We start from the raw sequence: 19,765 nt of genomic DNA on the forward strand, positions 1-19,765 counted from the left end.
TATGTGTGTTAATCTGCAGCAAGATACAGATGAAGTGACAGAGGTGACAGATTTCCCTCTTCCTTTTCTCCAAATTAGTGAAATGTTGGTAAGCCAAATAATTAGTTTTTGCTTTTATTTATGGTGCACTACTAAAAGTATATATTTTCCAAATAAGCAATAAAACAAGCATTAACAGCCTTAATATTGATTAATGCCACCTCAAAACAATACACTAACAGACATTTAGCTACAGTACACAAGTCAATAAATATTCTGATTTGTCTATGGAACTAAAAAAGTGGCCAAAACAATTGCAATGCATTTTTTTCTTAATTAGCAAATGAGGTGCAACCTGACCACTTGACCCATCATCATCATTGTTCGGCATCTAAATATTTTAGTGAGTGGAAAACTGGAAAGACTAAACACAGACAGCATAATATATCCAGCTACACGCAAATAAAGACAAACGTAAAAAGCAAAGTATGTTTACTCAAGTGAAATAAAACTAGTTAACATGGGAAAATGCTCAAAACGAGGTAACACAAACTAGATGAGGTAATAATAAGGTATTTCTGCAACATTAGACATTACAATTAACCAAAAGCTTTAAAATTTCCCCATGTTCACCTCCCAGGATTGAACTAAGCGCAGTACTTACAGTATTGACTTATAGTTTGATCCCGCTGTCTCTTCACACACTTTCTGAAGAAGCACACACTTTACTGTACTGTACGCTATCCTTCACTCTTAATAGTGTGCTCCCGTCCACCGTGGTTCTATTACGGCTATCTCTTATGCTCCTGGCAGGCTCCCCCGTCCTGCCGCTCTGCGCTCGACCCCTCCCAGCTCGCGCTCCCCCTCCCTGTTCAAGGCCACACGCACTTCAGTGCAGCCACATTGTCCTTAGATAAATGTCAGCATGAAAAAATGATGTGCCAACTGATCCCCACGCGCAAAGCCGCTGGAGACGGTGCTATTAATATATGCATGCGCTGAACCGTACACATAACGTGCATTTATTGCATTTACGCATGTCAAAACCGAATCATGTAATTCACCGGGCACTTCGTTTTCCTTTTTTTCCTACATTAGAATAGGCACACAGGGTCTGCTAGCGATCCAAATGTGCACCCTGTACCTCTCTGTTTGACCTTTAGCCTGCAATCATCATAAAATGAAGGCTTTACTCGGTAAAATCCATTAAAATCTGCTGGTCATTTCCGAGGCTTTTCCAAGGTTTGAGTATAAATCAAATGACAGCCTTGGTCGTCCACTTGCACAAAAAGGTCAGAACAGCTGGGGAAAACCACCCAATAACCCTCCTATAATCAGACTACCATACTACCACTTCTTTTTTTATTAAATTAGTTTCAATTTTCACTATTATCAATATCCGACTGCTTATTATTACTTCTAGAGGCTTAGGTTGGCCTAAGATCCAGGGTTCGAATCCCCAGCAGAGCTAACAATCAGGTTTTTAAGGGAGGGAGGTGTAGGGGAGGGTGTTTGGCCAAAGCTCCACGATAGATTGGTGTTCTATCTGGATCTGTTACGACATTTCACCTACTGACTCCATGGAAATAAGACCCAACACGACCCTGGCCAGGCTAATGCAGCAGTAAAACATGGAAATGAAACCAAATAAGTAACGTTTGGCTGTTTTCTGTTGGTTTTAGTGTTGAAGAACTTGGAGAATTGACATTATGTGCCTGTATTAGCAGAATATGCTTCCTTATCAGTCACATATCGGTAAACTACAACTTATCTAGAGCAGGTATAAACAGACTGCTGCTTTTATTAATATTGCTCACAAACAATAAATGACCCACGGACCGGTACTGGTCAGCGGCCCGGTGGTTGGGGACCACTGCATTATCGGACCTTCCTTCACACTGCTAACTGGGTGTCGCTCTGCTAAATAAGCTTGTGCAGTCGGGGTACCGGGCAGATCCTCACCCTCTGGTTTGTAGTGGGCGATGATGGTGACGGTCTGGCCTGCATTCTTCAGAGCAGCGGCTGCCTGCTCATGAGTGGCACTGCGCAGATCTACTCCATTCACCTGTGGGAGAGAAAACGCAGGATTACGTTTGGGATTTTTATAGTAATAAAAAGCTTTACCGCTTTTCTCTTCCATTTCGTACAGATTATCTCGTGCATTAAATCCAAAAGCTGCACAATCAAGCCGATGTTCTGAGCCGCAAAATCAATCCTGGATACGGAAAGACGACAAGAACGGCTTACCGAGATGAGACGATCTCCTTTCCTCAGCTCTCCGCTCAGGTCAGCGGGACCTCCAGCCAGGATGAAGGAGATGAAGATGCCCTCTCCGTCTTCTCCACCCACGATGTTAAAGCCCAGCCCTGTGGCTCCTCGGTGTAGCACCACCTTCCTGGGCTCTCTGCCATAAACACACACAAACAGAAAACATTCACACGGTGCTGTAGGTTCATAGTGGGACGTGGGTCTGGAAATTAAAACCATTTATATTGGTGCTTAAGTGTAAAGCAGTATCATTAAGATACATTTTAAGATCCACATGTGCAGAGTCATGAACAATTTTGTATCTCCAATTCACCTCGCTTGCACTTCTTCGGATTCTGGGAGGAAACCGGAGCTCCTGGATGAAACCCACGCAGACACAGTGAAAACAGACCGCTCCACCTGGGAATTGAACCCAGGACCTTCTGCGCTGGGAATTGAACCCAGCGACAGTGCGACGCACCGAGCCACCACGCCACCCTTCATTTATTTAGTGAGCTCTTGTAAAGTGATGGTAGAAGACTGGGCTCACAAATACATAAGGTGTGTGGCGAATGTATGTGAACCTAGACATTGGGAGGACACATCAGTGCACCCTTAGTGCCGGTCCCAAGCCTGGATAAATGTGGGTTATGTCAGGAAGTGAGCATAAATGCGGTGCCAAATCAAACAAGCGGACAGATGATCCACTGCAGGAGCAGCCGTGAGGAATCCTTCATAATTATCCATGTTCTTAATTATTGATCGCAACACTTCACTATAATCTGAGTAATGGTCCAGGTCCTCAGGATCCTGTTCCTATGCAGCAGCCACACTACCTGGCTTCAAAGTGTCGTCCAAAAGGACAATATAAATCATTCCAAACCAATTGCACAGGGATGACGGTGCACTGGTCTCCCGTTGCTGATACGTGGATTCTCTCCGTCCATCTGTGAGTTATGAAACTGAAAATATCAAGCGTGTGAATTGTGCTCGTCTATCTAAGGGTTAATGATTAATGAAGCCCAGTTAGCGCAGCAGTGACCATCCATCCTTACATTTGTTACTCCCGAGGATTCCTGCGTGATGACAGGAGCGAGTGTCATTTCATGACTAACAATCAGTCGATTCTATTATCAGACGGCGACCGGAGTCACTCACTGCTACACTGTAGGAATTTTTAGCACTAGAGAGAAACATCTCTGCTTCACTAGCTCTTCGCTGGTACTGCCTCTCTTCATGAGAGCGTCTATAAATCTTTAATAGCCTCATCTCATCCCTTTCCGCAGCGGGAGAACACATGACAAACGCAAAGCAGGGGGGAGAAATACGAGAGGACTACTGAGCAGACCTGTAAGCGGGGTAACAAGCGGGCTGGAAAGTATCGCTGCTGCAAAATGACAAGTTTTTACAATGGCACACTGTTTAGGGTATTCATTCTGTGTGCTCATCGTTTCCCAGGGAAACCGTACCCACCACGACCCTGACCAGGTCGATGAAAAAATGAAGAAAATTAGAATTTGAAACATCTCAAACAAGCAATTCAGGACAAGTAAAGTATTATACCATGATGTACAGGGACAGAAAGATTATCGTTACCGTGTCAGTTCGTCGTCCCCGAGAGTCTTCGGCGTGGGGGAGAAGTGTCCCGATGACGACTGTGACAGAGGCTGATTCAGGTAGTTTGGAGGGCTGATATGATTCTCCATATGTTGGGAATAAGCTGAAGAAAAGAAGCCAAAACAAGATGACATACTCAATACATAAATTACATGCTAATTAGTGACTGAACTGACTGCAGACTAATTGCCAATGTTGCAAACCAACTACACTATATGGCAAATAAGTATCTGGACACCCCTACTAGTTCAGGTGTTTCAAAACTATTATTAGTTCGAAGAAAACCCACACACGCGGAGAACATGCAAACTCCAGACAGAAAGGACTCAAACCGCTCCACCTGGGAATCAAACCCAGGACCTTCATGCTGCGAGGCGACAGTGCTACCCACCGAGCCACCGTGCTATGCTTTCACAGAGACCCAAATGAGAGGGTTCGGATCGCCAGAGCCGAAACTAGTGTGCATTGTTCTGTCGGTGCTTCTCTTGGTCTCTTCATTTGCCCCAAAACTTATTTCAAGGGTACTGGTAGTTTAGCGGTAGAAGTACTGGATTGGTAATCAGAAGGTTGCTGGTTTAAGCCCACTTTTTGCCAAGCTGCCATTGTTGGGCCCTTGACTGTATTTCTTAGACTGTATTCATCACACTGGATAAAAGCGTCCGCTAAATCTACACTAATAAAGCATTAATAATTTGATATAAATAACAGATTAGTGTGTATTGTTATGCCAAAAGTGCTGTAAGTCCTGTTTAGTAATTATTTTTAGCTTTTTCGGGATCAGTGCTGATGTTACGTAGCACTTACAGTTGGTGACATCCGGAGGGGCAAAACTGTCGTTCATGAAGACACTGTTGGGTTTTGCCACTTTCAGATACACCACGTCCGTGGTGTTTTTCAAGGCAGTCACGGCGTTCTCGTGGGTCACGTCCTCCAGACATGTGCTGTTCACCTAAAACACACCCACACACATACACACAGAGCTGAGACTAGGAACGTTGACAGTGTTTTACATGTAGGGTCAAACATTGCTCAGTTAATGCTGTAAGCTAAAAAGATCGTTTCATTTCATCTCCAACGCCCAACAGTTGATTTTATTCACTTGTAAAGATGCAAATAGTGAAGACACTCTAGCAGTGTTACTGCAGTGCTAAAATCGAACTAGATTTGTTTAGCACGTGCAGAGCCAGGCTGTCGAACTTCAGGTGAGTCTGTGTTAATTATAAATGACAAAACTGCACATTTAAATAATCAACAGGGAATCTATTATGCAACTAGCAACTATATAAAATTTGGCATGGGTGGATTTTCTTGAAAGAGCAGCAAGATTCTGGCTGCATCTGTATTTGATTAGTATTTATTATTTATTTGTAATTACATTACTGTCACATTCCCATTTATTTAATAAAGACTTGCTGATAGGAGTTTGTCAGATTTTGTTTTAGCGTCGATGATCAGAAACAAGTAACCAGCTTCCTCAGTGTGATTCGGACGAGGACCGGTGTTTCCTTACAGCCAGAAGTTTGTCTCCGATTTGCAGCCTGCCGTCTTTGTGTGCAGCTCCTCCTTCGATGATCTTGGTGACGTAGATACTGTTGTCTCCTGGGATGTGCTGGTTCCCTACACCCCCAGCTATACTGAAACCAAGGCCTGGAGAACATGAACACAGAGGAAGGCATGGATTAGTTAAAAGTCTTTCTGTAGCTGACAGGATCGCGGTACAACCTACACGGCGACTTTCTGATGAATTGGTAATAACTTAAATGATAATTGGAAATAATGTAATCAAATTATTGTCTTTGACTTTACTTTGTTGTTCTCCTGCATAGATGATCTGCTTTATTCTATTACGTTTTCCAGAACTGATCTGGTACCTAATGGTTTATTGACTGAGATGAACTGTGTGCACACACTCCTGTACCTTTAGGTCCTTTAACCAGTTTGATCTCCATGATTTTCTCAGAGTTGGATTTTCTTCTCCTGATGTAGAGTCTGACCAACGATCCGGCCTCCTTCAGCGCCTCCACGGCTTTACTGTGGGTCACGTCCCGGACGTCCACCTCGTTCACACGCAGGATAACATCATTTACCCTGTAAAAAAAACACAGTGACTTTTCTTTTTACATTTTCATATTACATCTCATTTCTTTTGTTTTTAGGCAAAATTACATACTAATTATTTCAGATCCTGGGCTGGACGGAACTGTCCACATGAGATGAATATAAGCTTTTTTCTTTCTTTATATGCATTTGATTAAGACTATAAATACAGAGAGGATAGCATGATCCTCAATACATGTTAAAGCTCTTTAGGAAACCAACTGCTGTCCAGTGTAAAGAAGCCAGAGAGACTGACGGACACTGATGGGGTCATTTAATCATCAAAGATGCCAGAGTTCACATGGGAATATGCAAAAACCCACTAGTTTACACTGTACTGTTTATTTGTCTATTTTTTGTACCGAGTGTCTTGCTATCCCTTCGCTGCTGTAACACTGTGAATTTCCCCACTGTGGGACTAATAAAAGATTATCTTCTCTTATCTTAGTTAATTCCAGTGTCTTTACATTACAGTACTCAAAAACATATTCATAATAAAAAAATACGTAAAGGATTTTTTTTTATACCCACACGGACACGCCGGCTACATGAGGTCAGAGTGCTTTATAAAAAAAAGTCCCCCCACTGCCAGGCTAAATGTCAATGTGCAGCCCTCATCAGCACATCAGACTCTCATCAGTGTCAGTACGGAGCTCAACACTCGCTTCACACTCCTGCAGCTTTAATGAGGCTCTGACAGCTCACAGATCCACAAAAAAAAAAAAAAACTCTCCCTACAGGCTCCAAATGTGCTAAACAGGGCCGACTTATAACCTCACAAATTCTGTAACAACTGCATCTAAACAAGCATAGATCACGTACACTCAACGAGCACTTTATTAGGTACACCTCTCTGTTACATCTATTTATTCTTTATTTTATAAGCTACACCAGCCATGTGCAAATATTTGCCTATTAATTGTAATTTTACATTTAGATTTACAGCATTTAGCGGACGCTTTTATCCAAAGCGACTTACAGTAATGTGACAGTATATTATCTAAGCAATTGAGGGTTAAGGGCCTTGCTCAAGGGCTCAACAGTAGCAACCTGGCAGTGGTGGGGCTTGAACCAGCGACCTTTGGATTACTAGTCCAGTACCTTAACCGCTAGGCTACATCTGCCCTGTTTTACGCTATATATCCAAATGTTTATAGACAACTGACATGAACATGAAACCAAGGGTGTTAAAATGAAGCCAACATCCTCTGGGGCAATATCCTCCAGTCGTCTGGGAAGCTGTACTACAAGACTTCGGAGTAAGTGTATGGGAATTTGTGCACATTAGGTCAAAAGAGTGTTCAAGCAATGGTCCATTTCAACAAGAACAGGGTTATTTATTAGGTTAACGATCCGTGCTCTGTGCAGGTCACTGGAGTTCCTTCACACCAAACTATCAAACCAAGTCTTTAAAGAGCCAGCTTTGTACTCAAGGGCTCAGGCATGCTGGAAAAAAGGGCCTTCCCCAAACTGCTGCCACAATGTTGGAAGCGTATCACATATTTACCATATTTTATATACCTGTAGGAAATGTAATCTCAGATTAATTCCAGTCCTGTCCTGGTTTACTACTTCAGGTTTAATATCAGTACTCCGTTGCTGTATAGCCGCATTTCTATAAAACTTTGACACTTTGAACTTACCGAAGTCTCCCGTCCTGAGCGGCGGCGCCTCCTGGGATGACCTTGGTGATAAAGATGCTGGGATCTTCTCCGATGTGAGGGTTATCAGTGCCACCCGCGATGCTGAAGCCCAGTCCAGAATTTGCCTGAACACATAACAAAGATGTAGCCTCATCAGGATCATCAGGAAAACACTCACCAGTGTTAATCAGGAACACTTTGTAGGTATACAATCACTGACTATAGCTTGTGTAGCAGTGTTCCTACTGGCTTGGTGACAAATTATGCATAGGAACATGCACATCCTATAAATATTTTGAGTGGTACAGTGACTGGACCACCTTGCTTCGCCTGGCCTGTACTGATCACTATAATATATATGATTTAACAGTTGAGGATCTCAAACGGCTGCTTTTGTTTTGTTTTTGGGACTGTGTACACTTGCTGACTCAACCAATTAGTGTTAATTTAACACTGCACCGCAAACACATGCAGCCTGGAGACATTAAACCCAACATAATATCCAGATCAACCACTGATGTGATTTTATCCATATTTTTTAAATAACAGGACTTTTTTTTTGTTTATAACAGCCTCACACTTTTCCATCAACAGGCTAAATCCAGCCGCAGGCCGTGCCGGCCCAGAATATCACGGACATGTCATTTACAGATTTCCACTTCCAGTCAAAGCACTTCCAGCTAAATCGGGGCAGTAATGCGATGGCTCCACTCACCCGCTCCAGCGTAATCTCCTCGTACTCGTAGTCCGCCTCCGTGCCATTTACCTAGAGAAAAAATACCAACGTAATACACCGAATGAGTGTCAGTAATGGCTGAAGCAGGCCCAGCTTGAACATTTATGAAAGATCTGACCACCAGAAAGCGAACCGAGAAACTAATGGAGCATTAAGAAGTCTTTTGAAGAGTTATAAACAAATCGTTGAATTGTCCGTAATAACAGTGTTTGACTGTATTGCAGCTAAGACTTATTTTTACTGGGAGTCACAGTCATCAACCAAGTCGTTACTGCTCCGTCTAACACAGGCTGAAGTGAGTTGGCTACAGAGTGAGAAACCAATACAGTATATGGATAAGAATAGTCATTTATATGTATATATGTGTGTGTGTGTGTGTGTGTGTGTGTGTGTGTGTGTGTGTGTGTGTGAGAGAGAGAGATTTGTTTAATCATCTTCAGTACCAGTTTCTGTCCAGGGTTGCACATGAATACACCATAGATACACAGGTACCAATCAATTTCAGATCACTATAAACTCTCTAATTTACTCAATTTAGCTGTGCTAATCAACCTACTGGCATGCTTTGGTACAGAGTACCCAGAGGAAACCCACATATATGCTGAAAGATCATAGAAAGTTGTTGTGGTGGGTCAAGTTTTAATGGGAACCACTAATCACAAGGCAGGAACACTGGACAGGGTACCATGCCAGCTCATCCATCCATTCTGATGCCGCCCAGACACAGCCAATCATGTCTGTGTAGATGTCCGGCTGACCAACAGATCCTCTGAGATTCGAACCCGGATCTCAGACCTTAACAGACTGCTGTGCCATTTAAGTGCCCATCATCACTATTATGTTTTTTTTATATTAAACGCCCATGTAACCCATGTCAGTGCGACTGCAGTGCTGAGAACGGTCCACCACCCAAACATCATCTGGACAGCGGGGTCTACGGTAAGTAGCTAGTTTAGTGTGTTAGCTACACAGTGCCTCCGCGTTCATTATGGCTGACACACTGTGTGACAGCGGGTTTACTCCACGAATGCAGGAAAATAAACTCATTATTGAAGCACCGCAAGGCAGGAATTAATAACGGTAATGATAGCAGAGCAGCTGAGCTCATCACCACACACACACACAATCCTGAACCCACTTCCAGATGTTGATCGGGACTTCAGTACTGATGCTGGTGCTTTTGTTTAATGATATTTGATCTGTTATGATACTCAGATATGTGTTTAAGGATGATCTAGAGCAGATGGGACACCTTTATTTGTCTTACATGTATACACCAAACTGGCATTACATTAAAACCACCTTCCTAATATTGTGTTGGTGACCCTTTTGCTGCTTTGATGCTCTGTGCATTCTGACTCCTTTCTATCAGAACCAGCATGAACTTCTTCAGCAGTTTGAACTACAGTAGCTCGTCTGTTGGATAGGACCACACGTGCATCAATGACCCTGTCGCCGGTTTACCACTGTTCTTCCTTGGACCACTTTTGATACATACTGACCACTGCAGACCGGGAACACCCCACAAGAGCTGCAGTTTTGGAGATGCTCTGACCCAGTCGTCTAGCCATCACAATTTGGCCCTTGTCTCAAAACTCGCTCGAATCCTCACGCTCGTCCATTTTTCCTGCTTCTAACATCAACTTTGAGGATAAAATGTTCACTTGCTGTGTAATACATCCCCCCCACTAACAGGTGCCGTGATGATGAGATAATCAGTGCTGTTCACTTCACCTGTCAATGGTCATAATGTTATGCCTCGTCGGTGTATACACATGTACAGTACAATCAAATTCTCTAACGTTCTCTGAATTTTCCACGATAATCATTCATCTGCAGCGGTTCTTATTTGGATTCCAACTCCCCGACTCCTCGAGCTCTCCGTACATCCGTGCAGCTGATTCAGCGCTTATACGGGACTCTCAGAATCAGACGTGTAATCTCTGCTCATCAGGATCTTTTGTTCTCTATTTGACAATCTGAAGAACACCAGCTGCTTCCCTGCTTGGAGGTTGACGAGCATCAATCAAAGGGGCCGAGACGGAGAAGTCAGAGACGTCAGAGAAGGAAGCGACAGACGCCTGACCCTCGGTCTGATTGATTATGTAACGTGTGGATGGAAATGTCTCTGGAAAGCCTGATTTGATTCGAGTATTATTTACTAGTGTTTCATTCAGAAAAATCGCTATACATGCTATACAATAATCAACCGATTTAAAGCTGGGCTGGGTAAATTAGGGCGTTAAGGGATTTGGAAATCCTCCTGGTAGAAATATGGTCTGTATTGTGCAAAATAATCCAGTGTCTGAGCAAGTCAATACACATTTATATAAAGGTCATACAGTGTGCCTTAGCTTGAAGTTTAGGGCTCAATCCATAATAAGGTACAACATTTGACTTCAAACCTTACATGACAAATTATAAAAGAACAGATTTATGAAGCAAAATAGTGCATCATTATGTGCTGCAGCTTTGAACAACTATTCCAGAGGTTTCCGAATCCCCAACTGCAACTTACTCCGATGCTAAAAACTCCGGGCCTTCACCAAGAGACGGAGTCTTACAGAGAGCAGCAGAGGCCCTTAGGCACAGCCAGTTGTGCCTGGCTGGTCAATAGCACAGCTGAGATTTGATCTGTAGAGCTCACGATCTCAGCGGTTGTGGGGTAGCGCAAGATTTTGGTAACAGTAGTACTCCGGTGTTTTGGTGATCGAGGTCACTGATGCAGTAACGCCTGGATCCACGCAGATGCCAATCTTACTGTAGCATAAACACTGAGGCTGGTGCATTAATAACCCAGCAATGACCACACGGACACCAATTACAGGGGCCTTAATTATAAGAGACAGAGAGGTAACAAGTACCTCGGGGCTCAGCGTGGTGCTTTTACAGCAGAACCTGACAACAGTGTGTGTACGCAGGAAAAGCTCACACATTCCCCAAAGGAGGAGATTAATATTGTACTTACCCTCCTTCACCGCAGGAGGCCTCGGGGGACGCTGCGTTACTAATGCTGTACCCAGGCGCACTTAAACATGTATAGCAGAAGCTTTTTTTTATCAGCAGTCCAACCTCACTTTTGGGAATTTTATTTGACCCATAAATTTCTGACCCGACTGCTCTGAACAGCTGATGTCTCATATATTTACAGTGTTGATCCAAGATATTAAAAGTGCTGACCACACAGCGGGGTACTTGCTAAGATTTAATACAATAATTCCCAGTCCGACTACATTTTATAAATAGAATTATAGCAACATGGATGATTTATACCACATGGCCAGAGGTATGTTCTCACTTTTCAGCTAGGAGGACTGTGAGGCTTGATGTAAGGTAAAAAATAAGAACAGGGCCTTTATAAGTAAGGATGTAATGATGCACCACAATACAGTTAATAACCGATTCAAAAATTCCACGATTCAAATCAATTTGACATGTAAAAAGAATCGATATTCACTTTAAACAGCAGAAGGCACTGGCGCTATTCACCTCGCCTGGTTGACGTCACTGGGGCTATATGCCTGGTTGCCAAATTCTGGGTTTTTCAGCCAAATTGGGCTTAATTCAAAAATGTTTTGCATAGTTTGTACCCACCTCAGAAATAAAAGGACATTCATTATTTAGATAAATAAAAGAATCACAAATACAGTATTTTATTTATTTATTTTTTTAAAGAAACAATAAAAGGAAACTGTTATAATTTGTCTTCAATTTCAGTTTTAAAAAATCGGGAAAAAAACATATAGTGCATTGAGCATCGCATCGTGGGTAGAGTATCGTTACATCCCTATTTATAAGAAAACTACTTTTACAATAATACATCTACTGTACAAAATGTATAAAACGAATATAGTTCTCTATCTTTAAATATCATTGTTTTGGCCATTATTTAGCTGGCTTGTTTGCTAGATGGTTAGTTATTTACTCATTTGAATAATACTGCCTTACAGTAAGAAGAGCCTGGGTTCGATTTCTTGGCTGGATGGCCAGGGTCTTTTCTGTGTAGAGTTTGCATGTTTTCCCTGTGTCCGTGTGGGTTTCCTCCGGGTGCTCCGGTTTCCTCCCACAAGTCCAAAGACGTGCAGTCAGGTCAATTAGAGCTACTAAAAACTGTCATAAGCATAAGTGTGTGTGTGTCTGGCCCATCATGGACTGGCGCCCTGTTCAGAGTGTTTCCCGATTTTCAGCTCAGTTAAATGAATTCTATGACTAAACGTCTGGTGCATCACTGTCTGTGATTGGTGGGCTTTGGTTTGGGATTATAGTTGAAGTTACAGAATACTTTCCAGGCATTTCATCAATAAAAACGTGATTTTTTTTAAAAGACCGGCGGAAAAGACATGACTTCACTAAAAAGCTGATTGTTTGAAACTGGAGAGCGATTATTACCCTTAAAAACAGATCAGATTTGATCATAACTGCTATATAAAACTGAATATGAACAGAACGTAGAAAGACTTACATACGGAGCTGAATCCAGACTCTCTGTATTTACCACGACAGGAGGAGGATTTGCCTGCAAGAAATAAAACAGGGTTAAACAGAAACGACACGCATCGGTCACGTCTATAGTGGAGTGGTCAATCAAACCGCTTTCACTGTGCCATGCGGTAAAAAGGGTGACTTACTCTCCTCATGGTGCTACACACAGCAGCATTGGCGCCCGCACCAGACCGAGGCCGGAGTATAAACGTACATGAGTTCTATAATGCAGGGTGAATAATAATGCCAGAGCAGATCCGTACACTTCGTTTTAGCTGTGTGGGACTGATTTTGTGTGGGGCCGGTAATCTCTCCAGCCCCATTAACAGAGCAAATGACCAACAGAAAGGGGAAAAGAGAAAGAGTGGGGGAGACAGAACAGGGGGGGGGGGGGGGGGGAAGGAGAAATGGATGAAAAAAATAAAAGACCTGTGACGTCGGTGAAGGGATGACGGCGGCCTCCGATGGGACAGGCGAGATTGGGATCACAGGGATTATGGAAGAGGAGGGAGGGGCAGCATCTGTCTGCTAAACAATAGTATGGGGAAGAGGTCAGGTCACACACACATACACACACATATGTACACATATATAACTATAAAATAAAACAGAAGGGTAATGGGGGTGAAATGGTGTGTGTGTGTGTGTGTGTGTGTGTAGCTGTAATACCATTTCTGTATATACTGGGGTGTCACGATGCACATGAAAAGCCAGTAATGGACAGTAGTTCTCTTAAACCACCATGCTGTGTCTCAAACCACCTACATCCATAATTATTCTAATTAGTACAGCAACGATGGCGTCACTATTTGAGACGCAGCTTGTTTAAAACATAGTTTATCTGGTTTATTTAATGTTAATAAATAATCACACGTGTATCCACACACACACACACACACACACACACAGAAGAAACGTTCACAGGCAAAAGTGATGCTAGTTAGTTCCAACAACAAAGTATGTTGGGACGTTTGACCATTATGCAAGTGCGATGTGGTAAGTACATCAGCAAAGGATGCCATATCAAGTCTGCTTTCCATAGCTGTAATCTGGCAACCCTGCTCATCAAACCATGCAACCTATATATGAGCAAATGTAGGCCATCGTGCTAACAGCTTATAAACACGTACAAGCACACAGTCGTTCTAAGTAACAGGAAACATTGTATTATTATTAATACAGATCTGAGAGCTGAGGATGCGAGAGACGCTTAACAGACATCGAGAAGACCCAGATTTCTGCATGCTACGTTCAAATGCTCATTTAGAGACAAAGTTCACTGAAGTGGTGCTATTTTCTTCATCTAACACACACACAGATTGTTCGAGGAGAATAAAATCACCAAATTGTGCCAGCTTGTGACCCAGGAGTTAAACACAACTGCTTTAAACCAGATTTAACCCAAAAGCAAACATAAAGGCTACTTTTTTATGTATTTACCTCCTTTTTCTCCCAATTTAGCATAGCCAATCCACTGCTGGGGACCCCAACGGCCAGGCCTGGTGCACACTCCCTCTGACGTGCGCACAGTCCACCAATCCCTTCTTATCTGCCCATACTTTGGTAGCTTCGCACGTCCTAGAGCTTTACGCTCCTCCAATTTTTGTACAGATGCCCTAGGCAACCAAGGTCCTTAGACAGTGTTGATAACCCCACCCCTTAGTCAGGTCTTTCCCACCCGACAGACTGGAGGCCAATTGTGCCGACTAGAGGATGCCCAGCCGACCGGTAACAGAGCCGAGAGTCAAACAGAGGAGTGCATTATCTCAGTTCTCTTAATGATACAACATCAAAACTCCACTGACTGGTTCCTGTTTATTCATCTCTTAAATAAAACACAGAAGCTAAACTGTGGGCGCCGAGCTATAAAACCACGACGCTGCTTAATACGCCGGAGGAGAAGCCGTAAACAATTAGGTAAAATTCAGAACGAGTGAGCGAGCTGATCAGTCATTCTATCATACAGCGATGCTCAGTATGATAGAACGACTGCAACCGCAATAGCAGCAAATAATATTGCAATATGATGCAATACGCCTACAATAGCATATTATCTCTCAACCATAGTTAGTATGGTGTCTCAAACATCAATCAAAGTCAAGGATCTGGCTGAGGAAGGAAGCAGAGGGTGCTAGCTGTGCACACCTGAGATATGGAAAATAAAATAATATAGAACAGAATGGCTTTATTTCGTCATATATTCCTGTACATGTGAAGAGTACGATGAAATTCTGTTTCTGCGTATCCCGGCTTGTCTCGAGTGTTAAGGGCCTTGCTCAAGAGTCCAACAGTGGCTGCATGGAGCCAAAGTTTAAACCTACAATCTAGGCTACCACTTTCCCATAAAACAAAGCTGGAAAAAATAGAAAACAACAGCTAACAACAGACACCATCTACCAGCAAGGTTATTTATAAAATCATTAATCTTCAATTGTGATTACTTGACAAATACATGTTATGCAGCTCGAGTTATTAAAGGGATTTTCAGGCATCTCAAAGGCTGTCTCGGATTACATCCAGTTAATGAACTGGACCAGGGGTATCCAGCCAATCAAACAAGCCACTAACTAGCCACATTTTGAAGAAATGCAAGTTTGCCCTGGACCAGTAATAAAGTAGAAAGAAAAATTCCATATTTACATCCAAACCACAACACCTCAATCAGACAGGAACACCCACTGACCCAACAAGTGCGCTCAAAGTAATTCCAGAGCTCGACCCATCTCCAGTGTGACTTACGTACCCTGTCGAAGGCCATGGGGGCCCAGAGTCTGTGCTCCCTGATGGGAAAGCTTTGAACCGGGCTGCTGACTTTAGCCGTACTCTTGGTGGGACTTCCCTTCACGCTGTCTCGCAGGTTCACAAACTTAATCCGGCTCTTGCCAGCGCTGGTGGGCGGCGTGGAGGAAGTGCAGCAGACATCGTGGGCAGGGTTCCAGCGGAGAATGGACGGCGGTTGCGTCTGTGGGTGAGTCTGAGGCTGAGAGATGTTCTGCCCGAGGTTTGATTTTGAATCAGGAGTATTCTTCATGTTGGGAATCCTTCCGTTTGTGCCACGACTGGGGTAATGGGTGGTCATGGTGGACGATCGCTGCTGCACAGATATGGAGGGATTCTGAGGAACCACCACCGAGCAGAAGGAAGTTTAATCCAGGCTTCCGTGGCGGCTCGCGCGACTGTGTAAATGTGAGACGCGTGGGCTGCGAGTGGCTCACACGCATTCGTTTACTCTCGCTCTCGTCTCCGTGCACAAATTAGCGAGTTCCAATGGGCACGGCCAGCAGGAGCTGTGGGGCTTTTTCCTGGCATGAATAATCGATGGTGAGCTCGAGTTCAACACACAAGCCAACTGCGCCAACAGACGTCTGATTGGCAAACAGCCCTGAGTGCACATTCTTATGGGATCACAAGAGATAGTAAAAATGTGTGTTTATCAGTGGTTCCCTAACCTTTCTGAGTCAGGGCAGCCCTATTTTATTTATTTATTTGGATTTTAATGCCATGTTTACCTCGTATGTCATATTTTATGGCAAGATAGGTATTATGTTTCTGTCTGCTTATTTTATCTTGTCCTTTAGGGCAGCCCTATAAATAATCCCTTGTTTAAACCACATCTAAATCACACTCATGATTCCCAAACTCGAGTAATAATCTTCATATCATTATTCATATTACTACCTTTAATATTAATAATAATTATACACTTTAAACCGGATTCTACAGCCACACCCAGACTGCCTTGAGTGGCAGACTTTTGGTAAACACTGGTGTATAGTATAGGCCTCTGTTTCCCAAACTAATGTACCTGTAATGCCTGGGGTGAACCAATTGGCAATGGTGGCATCTTAAAGAATGATATGATTTACAGGGTCCACGAATACCCTGGACAAGCACCAATCCATCGCAGGGCTTTATTCAGGAACTGTGGTTTCCTCACATCCCCCCTGACAGGCAGAATGTGGACTATCTGCTCCAAATTGCTCCTAGATGTGATGACGATCTTCCGAAGGTGTTTTCACATCTAAAGTAATAGGTGAGAAACCTGAGCTGAATCAGTTTTAAAGCTCTGAGGGTCTGGACGCTCTACTGAAGTATAAATGCAAACGTCTGGATTGACAGAGTCGGGCTCAGTTACGGCTAGGATGATTTTTAAAGCTGCCAAATCAACTTCTGTCTTGTTTGTTTTACTTATAAAGGCAAGCAACAGTGTGGAAGTTTGGAGATTTGGGTTTGTGTTGGTGTGTTTATCGTGACAGGTGGCTCACTCGTCACTCTATGAATCCAAAAGCTGTTTATATTGGTTAAATAATAAAGAGAAGGGTAAATAGCATATAAGAGCATTGTTCAGAGAACAGTGATAGTAACTGTACTGGAGATTAAGTTTTAAATCATTACAGATCTTGAATTAAAACAAAACATTTGAGTCTGATTTTGATGCAGCGAAGCAAAACCCACAAGCAGATATAATTAGGAAAAAATGACTGACAATCGATTCTGTCTAGCCAGGGTTCGACTAGACTCTAATGATGCCATTTTACAATCCAAAGTACACAAAGAGAAAAAGTAATTTTGCTGATTTATGGAGGATGTAAATACTGATTTGTATTCGGTGAGAATGATAAACACTAGATGCCATGAACAGACCAGTTAGACCTTCTTAAATAAAACCATCAGAGTGCCATCTAGTGGCTGAGCAAACAAACAGTACAAATACTTCACTAGAAGACTGACACTGCATTTTAAACTGTATGTTAGGATTGTAAACATTACTTTAGAGTCAGATCACATTACAAGACTGTCATGAGTTACATAAGATACACTCAATAAATCTAAATACACTATAGCAGGACAGTTATTAAGTGATTGATAAGTGCACAGGTCTAAAAACAAGCCCTTCTTTCGACTGCTTCCATATTTAGGTGCCACTACAGAGAATCATTCAGGTCTGCGTACCTGCTTAGCACTTTCCTGACAGGTATGGACATGGGACCAGCACTGAGAGTGCACTGATAAGTGCACCTCCCAGTGGTTAGGCTGTTTTTCCCACCACTGTTACACTTCCCACTAAATTTCAACTCTCGTATTTTACAATACTGTAGGTTAATAAATCATAAGTATGAATCTGTATGAATGTTCCTGTCTCGCATGGTGTTCCCTCCAGTTCTACTGTGTACAGTATGCTGCGTGTGTGTGTGTGTATGAGTTTCCTATGTATTTTTTCTGTGTAGCAGATTCTATAGTTTTTACAGCACACACACAAACACACACAGAATAAAAACTTTGATATACAATTGTTTTAAATGCAAACTTTTTAGATACTAAAATTAATAGACTTCATTTGACCTTGAACTGACCTACAGTTACCTGAAGTAACCTCACAGAGTGCAATTTCAACACCATAGAAACTAGCCCGAGTGTATTTAGAATTAAAAACTGAGCAATAGATATAGATATTAATACTATCGTCAAATAAGTAGTAAAATGCTAAAGCACCAAAACTACCCACCAATATCAAAGTTAGAAATCTTTCACACTCATCAATAACATGTTTACAAAACAGCCGTATCATCTGAGCAAAACTTCCACCCCTTGGTCCACACGGTTTTGCTCTACCTTCCAGCTGATCTTACCTGGTTGGGTCTGGCTATGACACAGTCAGTAAACGCATGAAGGCGAGTCAGGACGTTCAAAATGCGGCGCCAGCGTGAAGGATTGGGCTCGGGAGGCTCCTCGCAGGAGCTGCGCATGGACCACTGCCGGAGCCTGGGTCCCACCGAGCCGCCGTGGGTCGAGCTGGTGCTGCCACCCCGACTCCCCCTGGAGTACAAGGTGTTCCCGCCAAATATGTAGTTCATCACCGGCGGACGGGCTCGGCTCGAGAGGGAAATCTAGCCCCGAGCCGAGGGGGGAGGGCGCGTCTTCCGAACAGCTGCCTTGATTAAGAGAGCGACTTCCTGCGTTGGGCGGTATCTGGTGGTCTCATCTGTGCAGCGCCCTGATGACTCCGGGACACTTCGGATGCACCCTCGCGCCCGGGAGGAGAGCAAGCCACACCCAGAGGATGAGGTACAGCGGGAGCAGTTGATTCCACGAAAAAGAGTGCAAGGAAAGATGTGAGCAAAGCTCTCGAGCAGCAGCGTTCCATGAATCGGCAACGGGGAGGTTAGAGGAAGAACTCAAACGCCGAGCAAATGAGGACCGGGCACTCAATCTTAACACGGTTGCTATAGTAATACCCTTGTGTCCCACCAAGATCATCCATCAAACTGGAAACACGAAGGCCACCATGTGAGTTACAGCACCGACTTAGTTCCATTTCCAAAACCATGAGCAGAAATCTAAACCAAACAGGCACAGAGGAATAAAACCATCAACTAATAAACAAAACCACAGCAAGCACACCAACAAGCTGATACGCCTAACGGCATACAGGCACGAAATAACGTCCTCCGCTGGAGCTCCGAGGGAAGGCCTGAGGCTTCCGAAGATGTGCCACAGGTGTCGGATAATTCCGTCGCCAGGCTCAGCTTCCACTCCTGAGGGAGTCAAATCCATGGCAACGGCTCAGACATCTGACAGAGCCAGCAGGATTTCCCCACTCAGGCTCCGGTCTCCCGGCCCTACGCCACGCCCCTCAGATTCATCCGCTGACATTTTCACGGGTACGGTAGAAAAACATCGGCGTCCAGATGCATGAACACGGGGAGGAGAGTCGGTCCAGGTGATCAGGAATAATCAAATGGTTCCTCGTATCTCAGGTCGTGATTCATGCCACGCCGTTTTAAAATCATCTCCCACGACTGCGGTGAAAAATCCCTCGGCACACGCGGCGCTTTTGTCTTTTTGCCTCGACAATCAATTCGGAGATGGCGATGGAAACAAGTGCCAAGCATCTACAGTACTTCTCTGCTATACAAATAAAAACCTGTCAACAGACATGGCAGGCCATCAATAAGATGTTCCC

General features: G+C 43.5%; 1 protein-coding gene across 11 annotated transcripts in view; it reads right to left on the bottom strand.

Moving 5' to 3' along the window:
* The window catches only part of dlg1b (discs large MAGUK scaffold protein 1b), a 75,449-nt gene that overhangs the window by 20,909 nt on the left and 34,775 nt on the right, over positions 1-19,765 (bottom strand). For 7 of the 11 annotated variants that reach the window (XM_062988080.1, XM_062988078.1, XM_062988077.1 and 4 more), the window contains 10 exons: positions 13,231-13,329; positions 12,782-12,835; positions 8,299-8,349; positions 7,584-7,708; positions 5,762-5,931; positions 5,354-5,490; positions 4,648-4,792; positions 3,823-3,946; positions 2,227-2,383; positions 1,942-2,044 (listed from right to left, as the gene is read on the bottom strand). In XM_062988080.1, the coding sequence (XP_062844150.1) occupies positions 1,942-2,044; positions 2,227-2,383; positions 3,823-3,946; positions 4,648-4,792; positions 5,354-5,490; positions 5,762-5,931; positions 7,584-7,708; positions 8,299-8,349; positions 12,782-12,835; positions 13,231-13,329 (1,165 nt within the window). The remainder of the gene's footprint in view (positions 1-1,941; positions 2,045-2,226; positions 2,384-3,822; positions 3,947-4,647; positions 4,793-5,353; positions 5,491-5,761; positions 5,932-7,583; positions 7,709-8,298; positions 8,350-12,781; positions 12,836-13,230; positions 13,330-19,765) is intronic. The other 4 variants (XM_062988083.1, XM_062988081.1, XM_062988084.1 and 1 more) reach the window with 2 other exon arrangements.

The sequence above is a fragment of the Trichomycterus rosablanca genome, chromosome 25 (assembly GCF_030014385.1).
Source record: "Trichomycterus rosablanca isolate fTriRos1 chromosome 25, fTriRos1.hap1, whole genome shotgun sequence".
Taxonomy (NCBI): domain Eukaryota; kingdom Metazoa; phylum Chordata; class Actinopteri; order Siluriformes; family Trichomycteridae; genus Trichomycterus; species Trichomycterus rosablanca.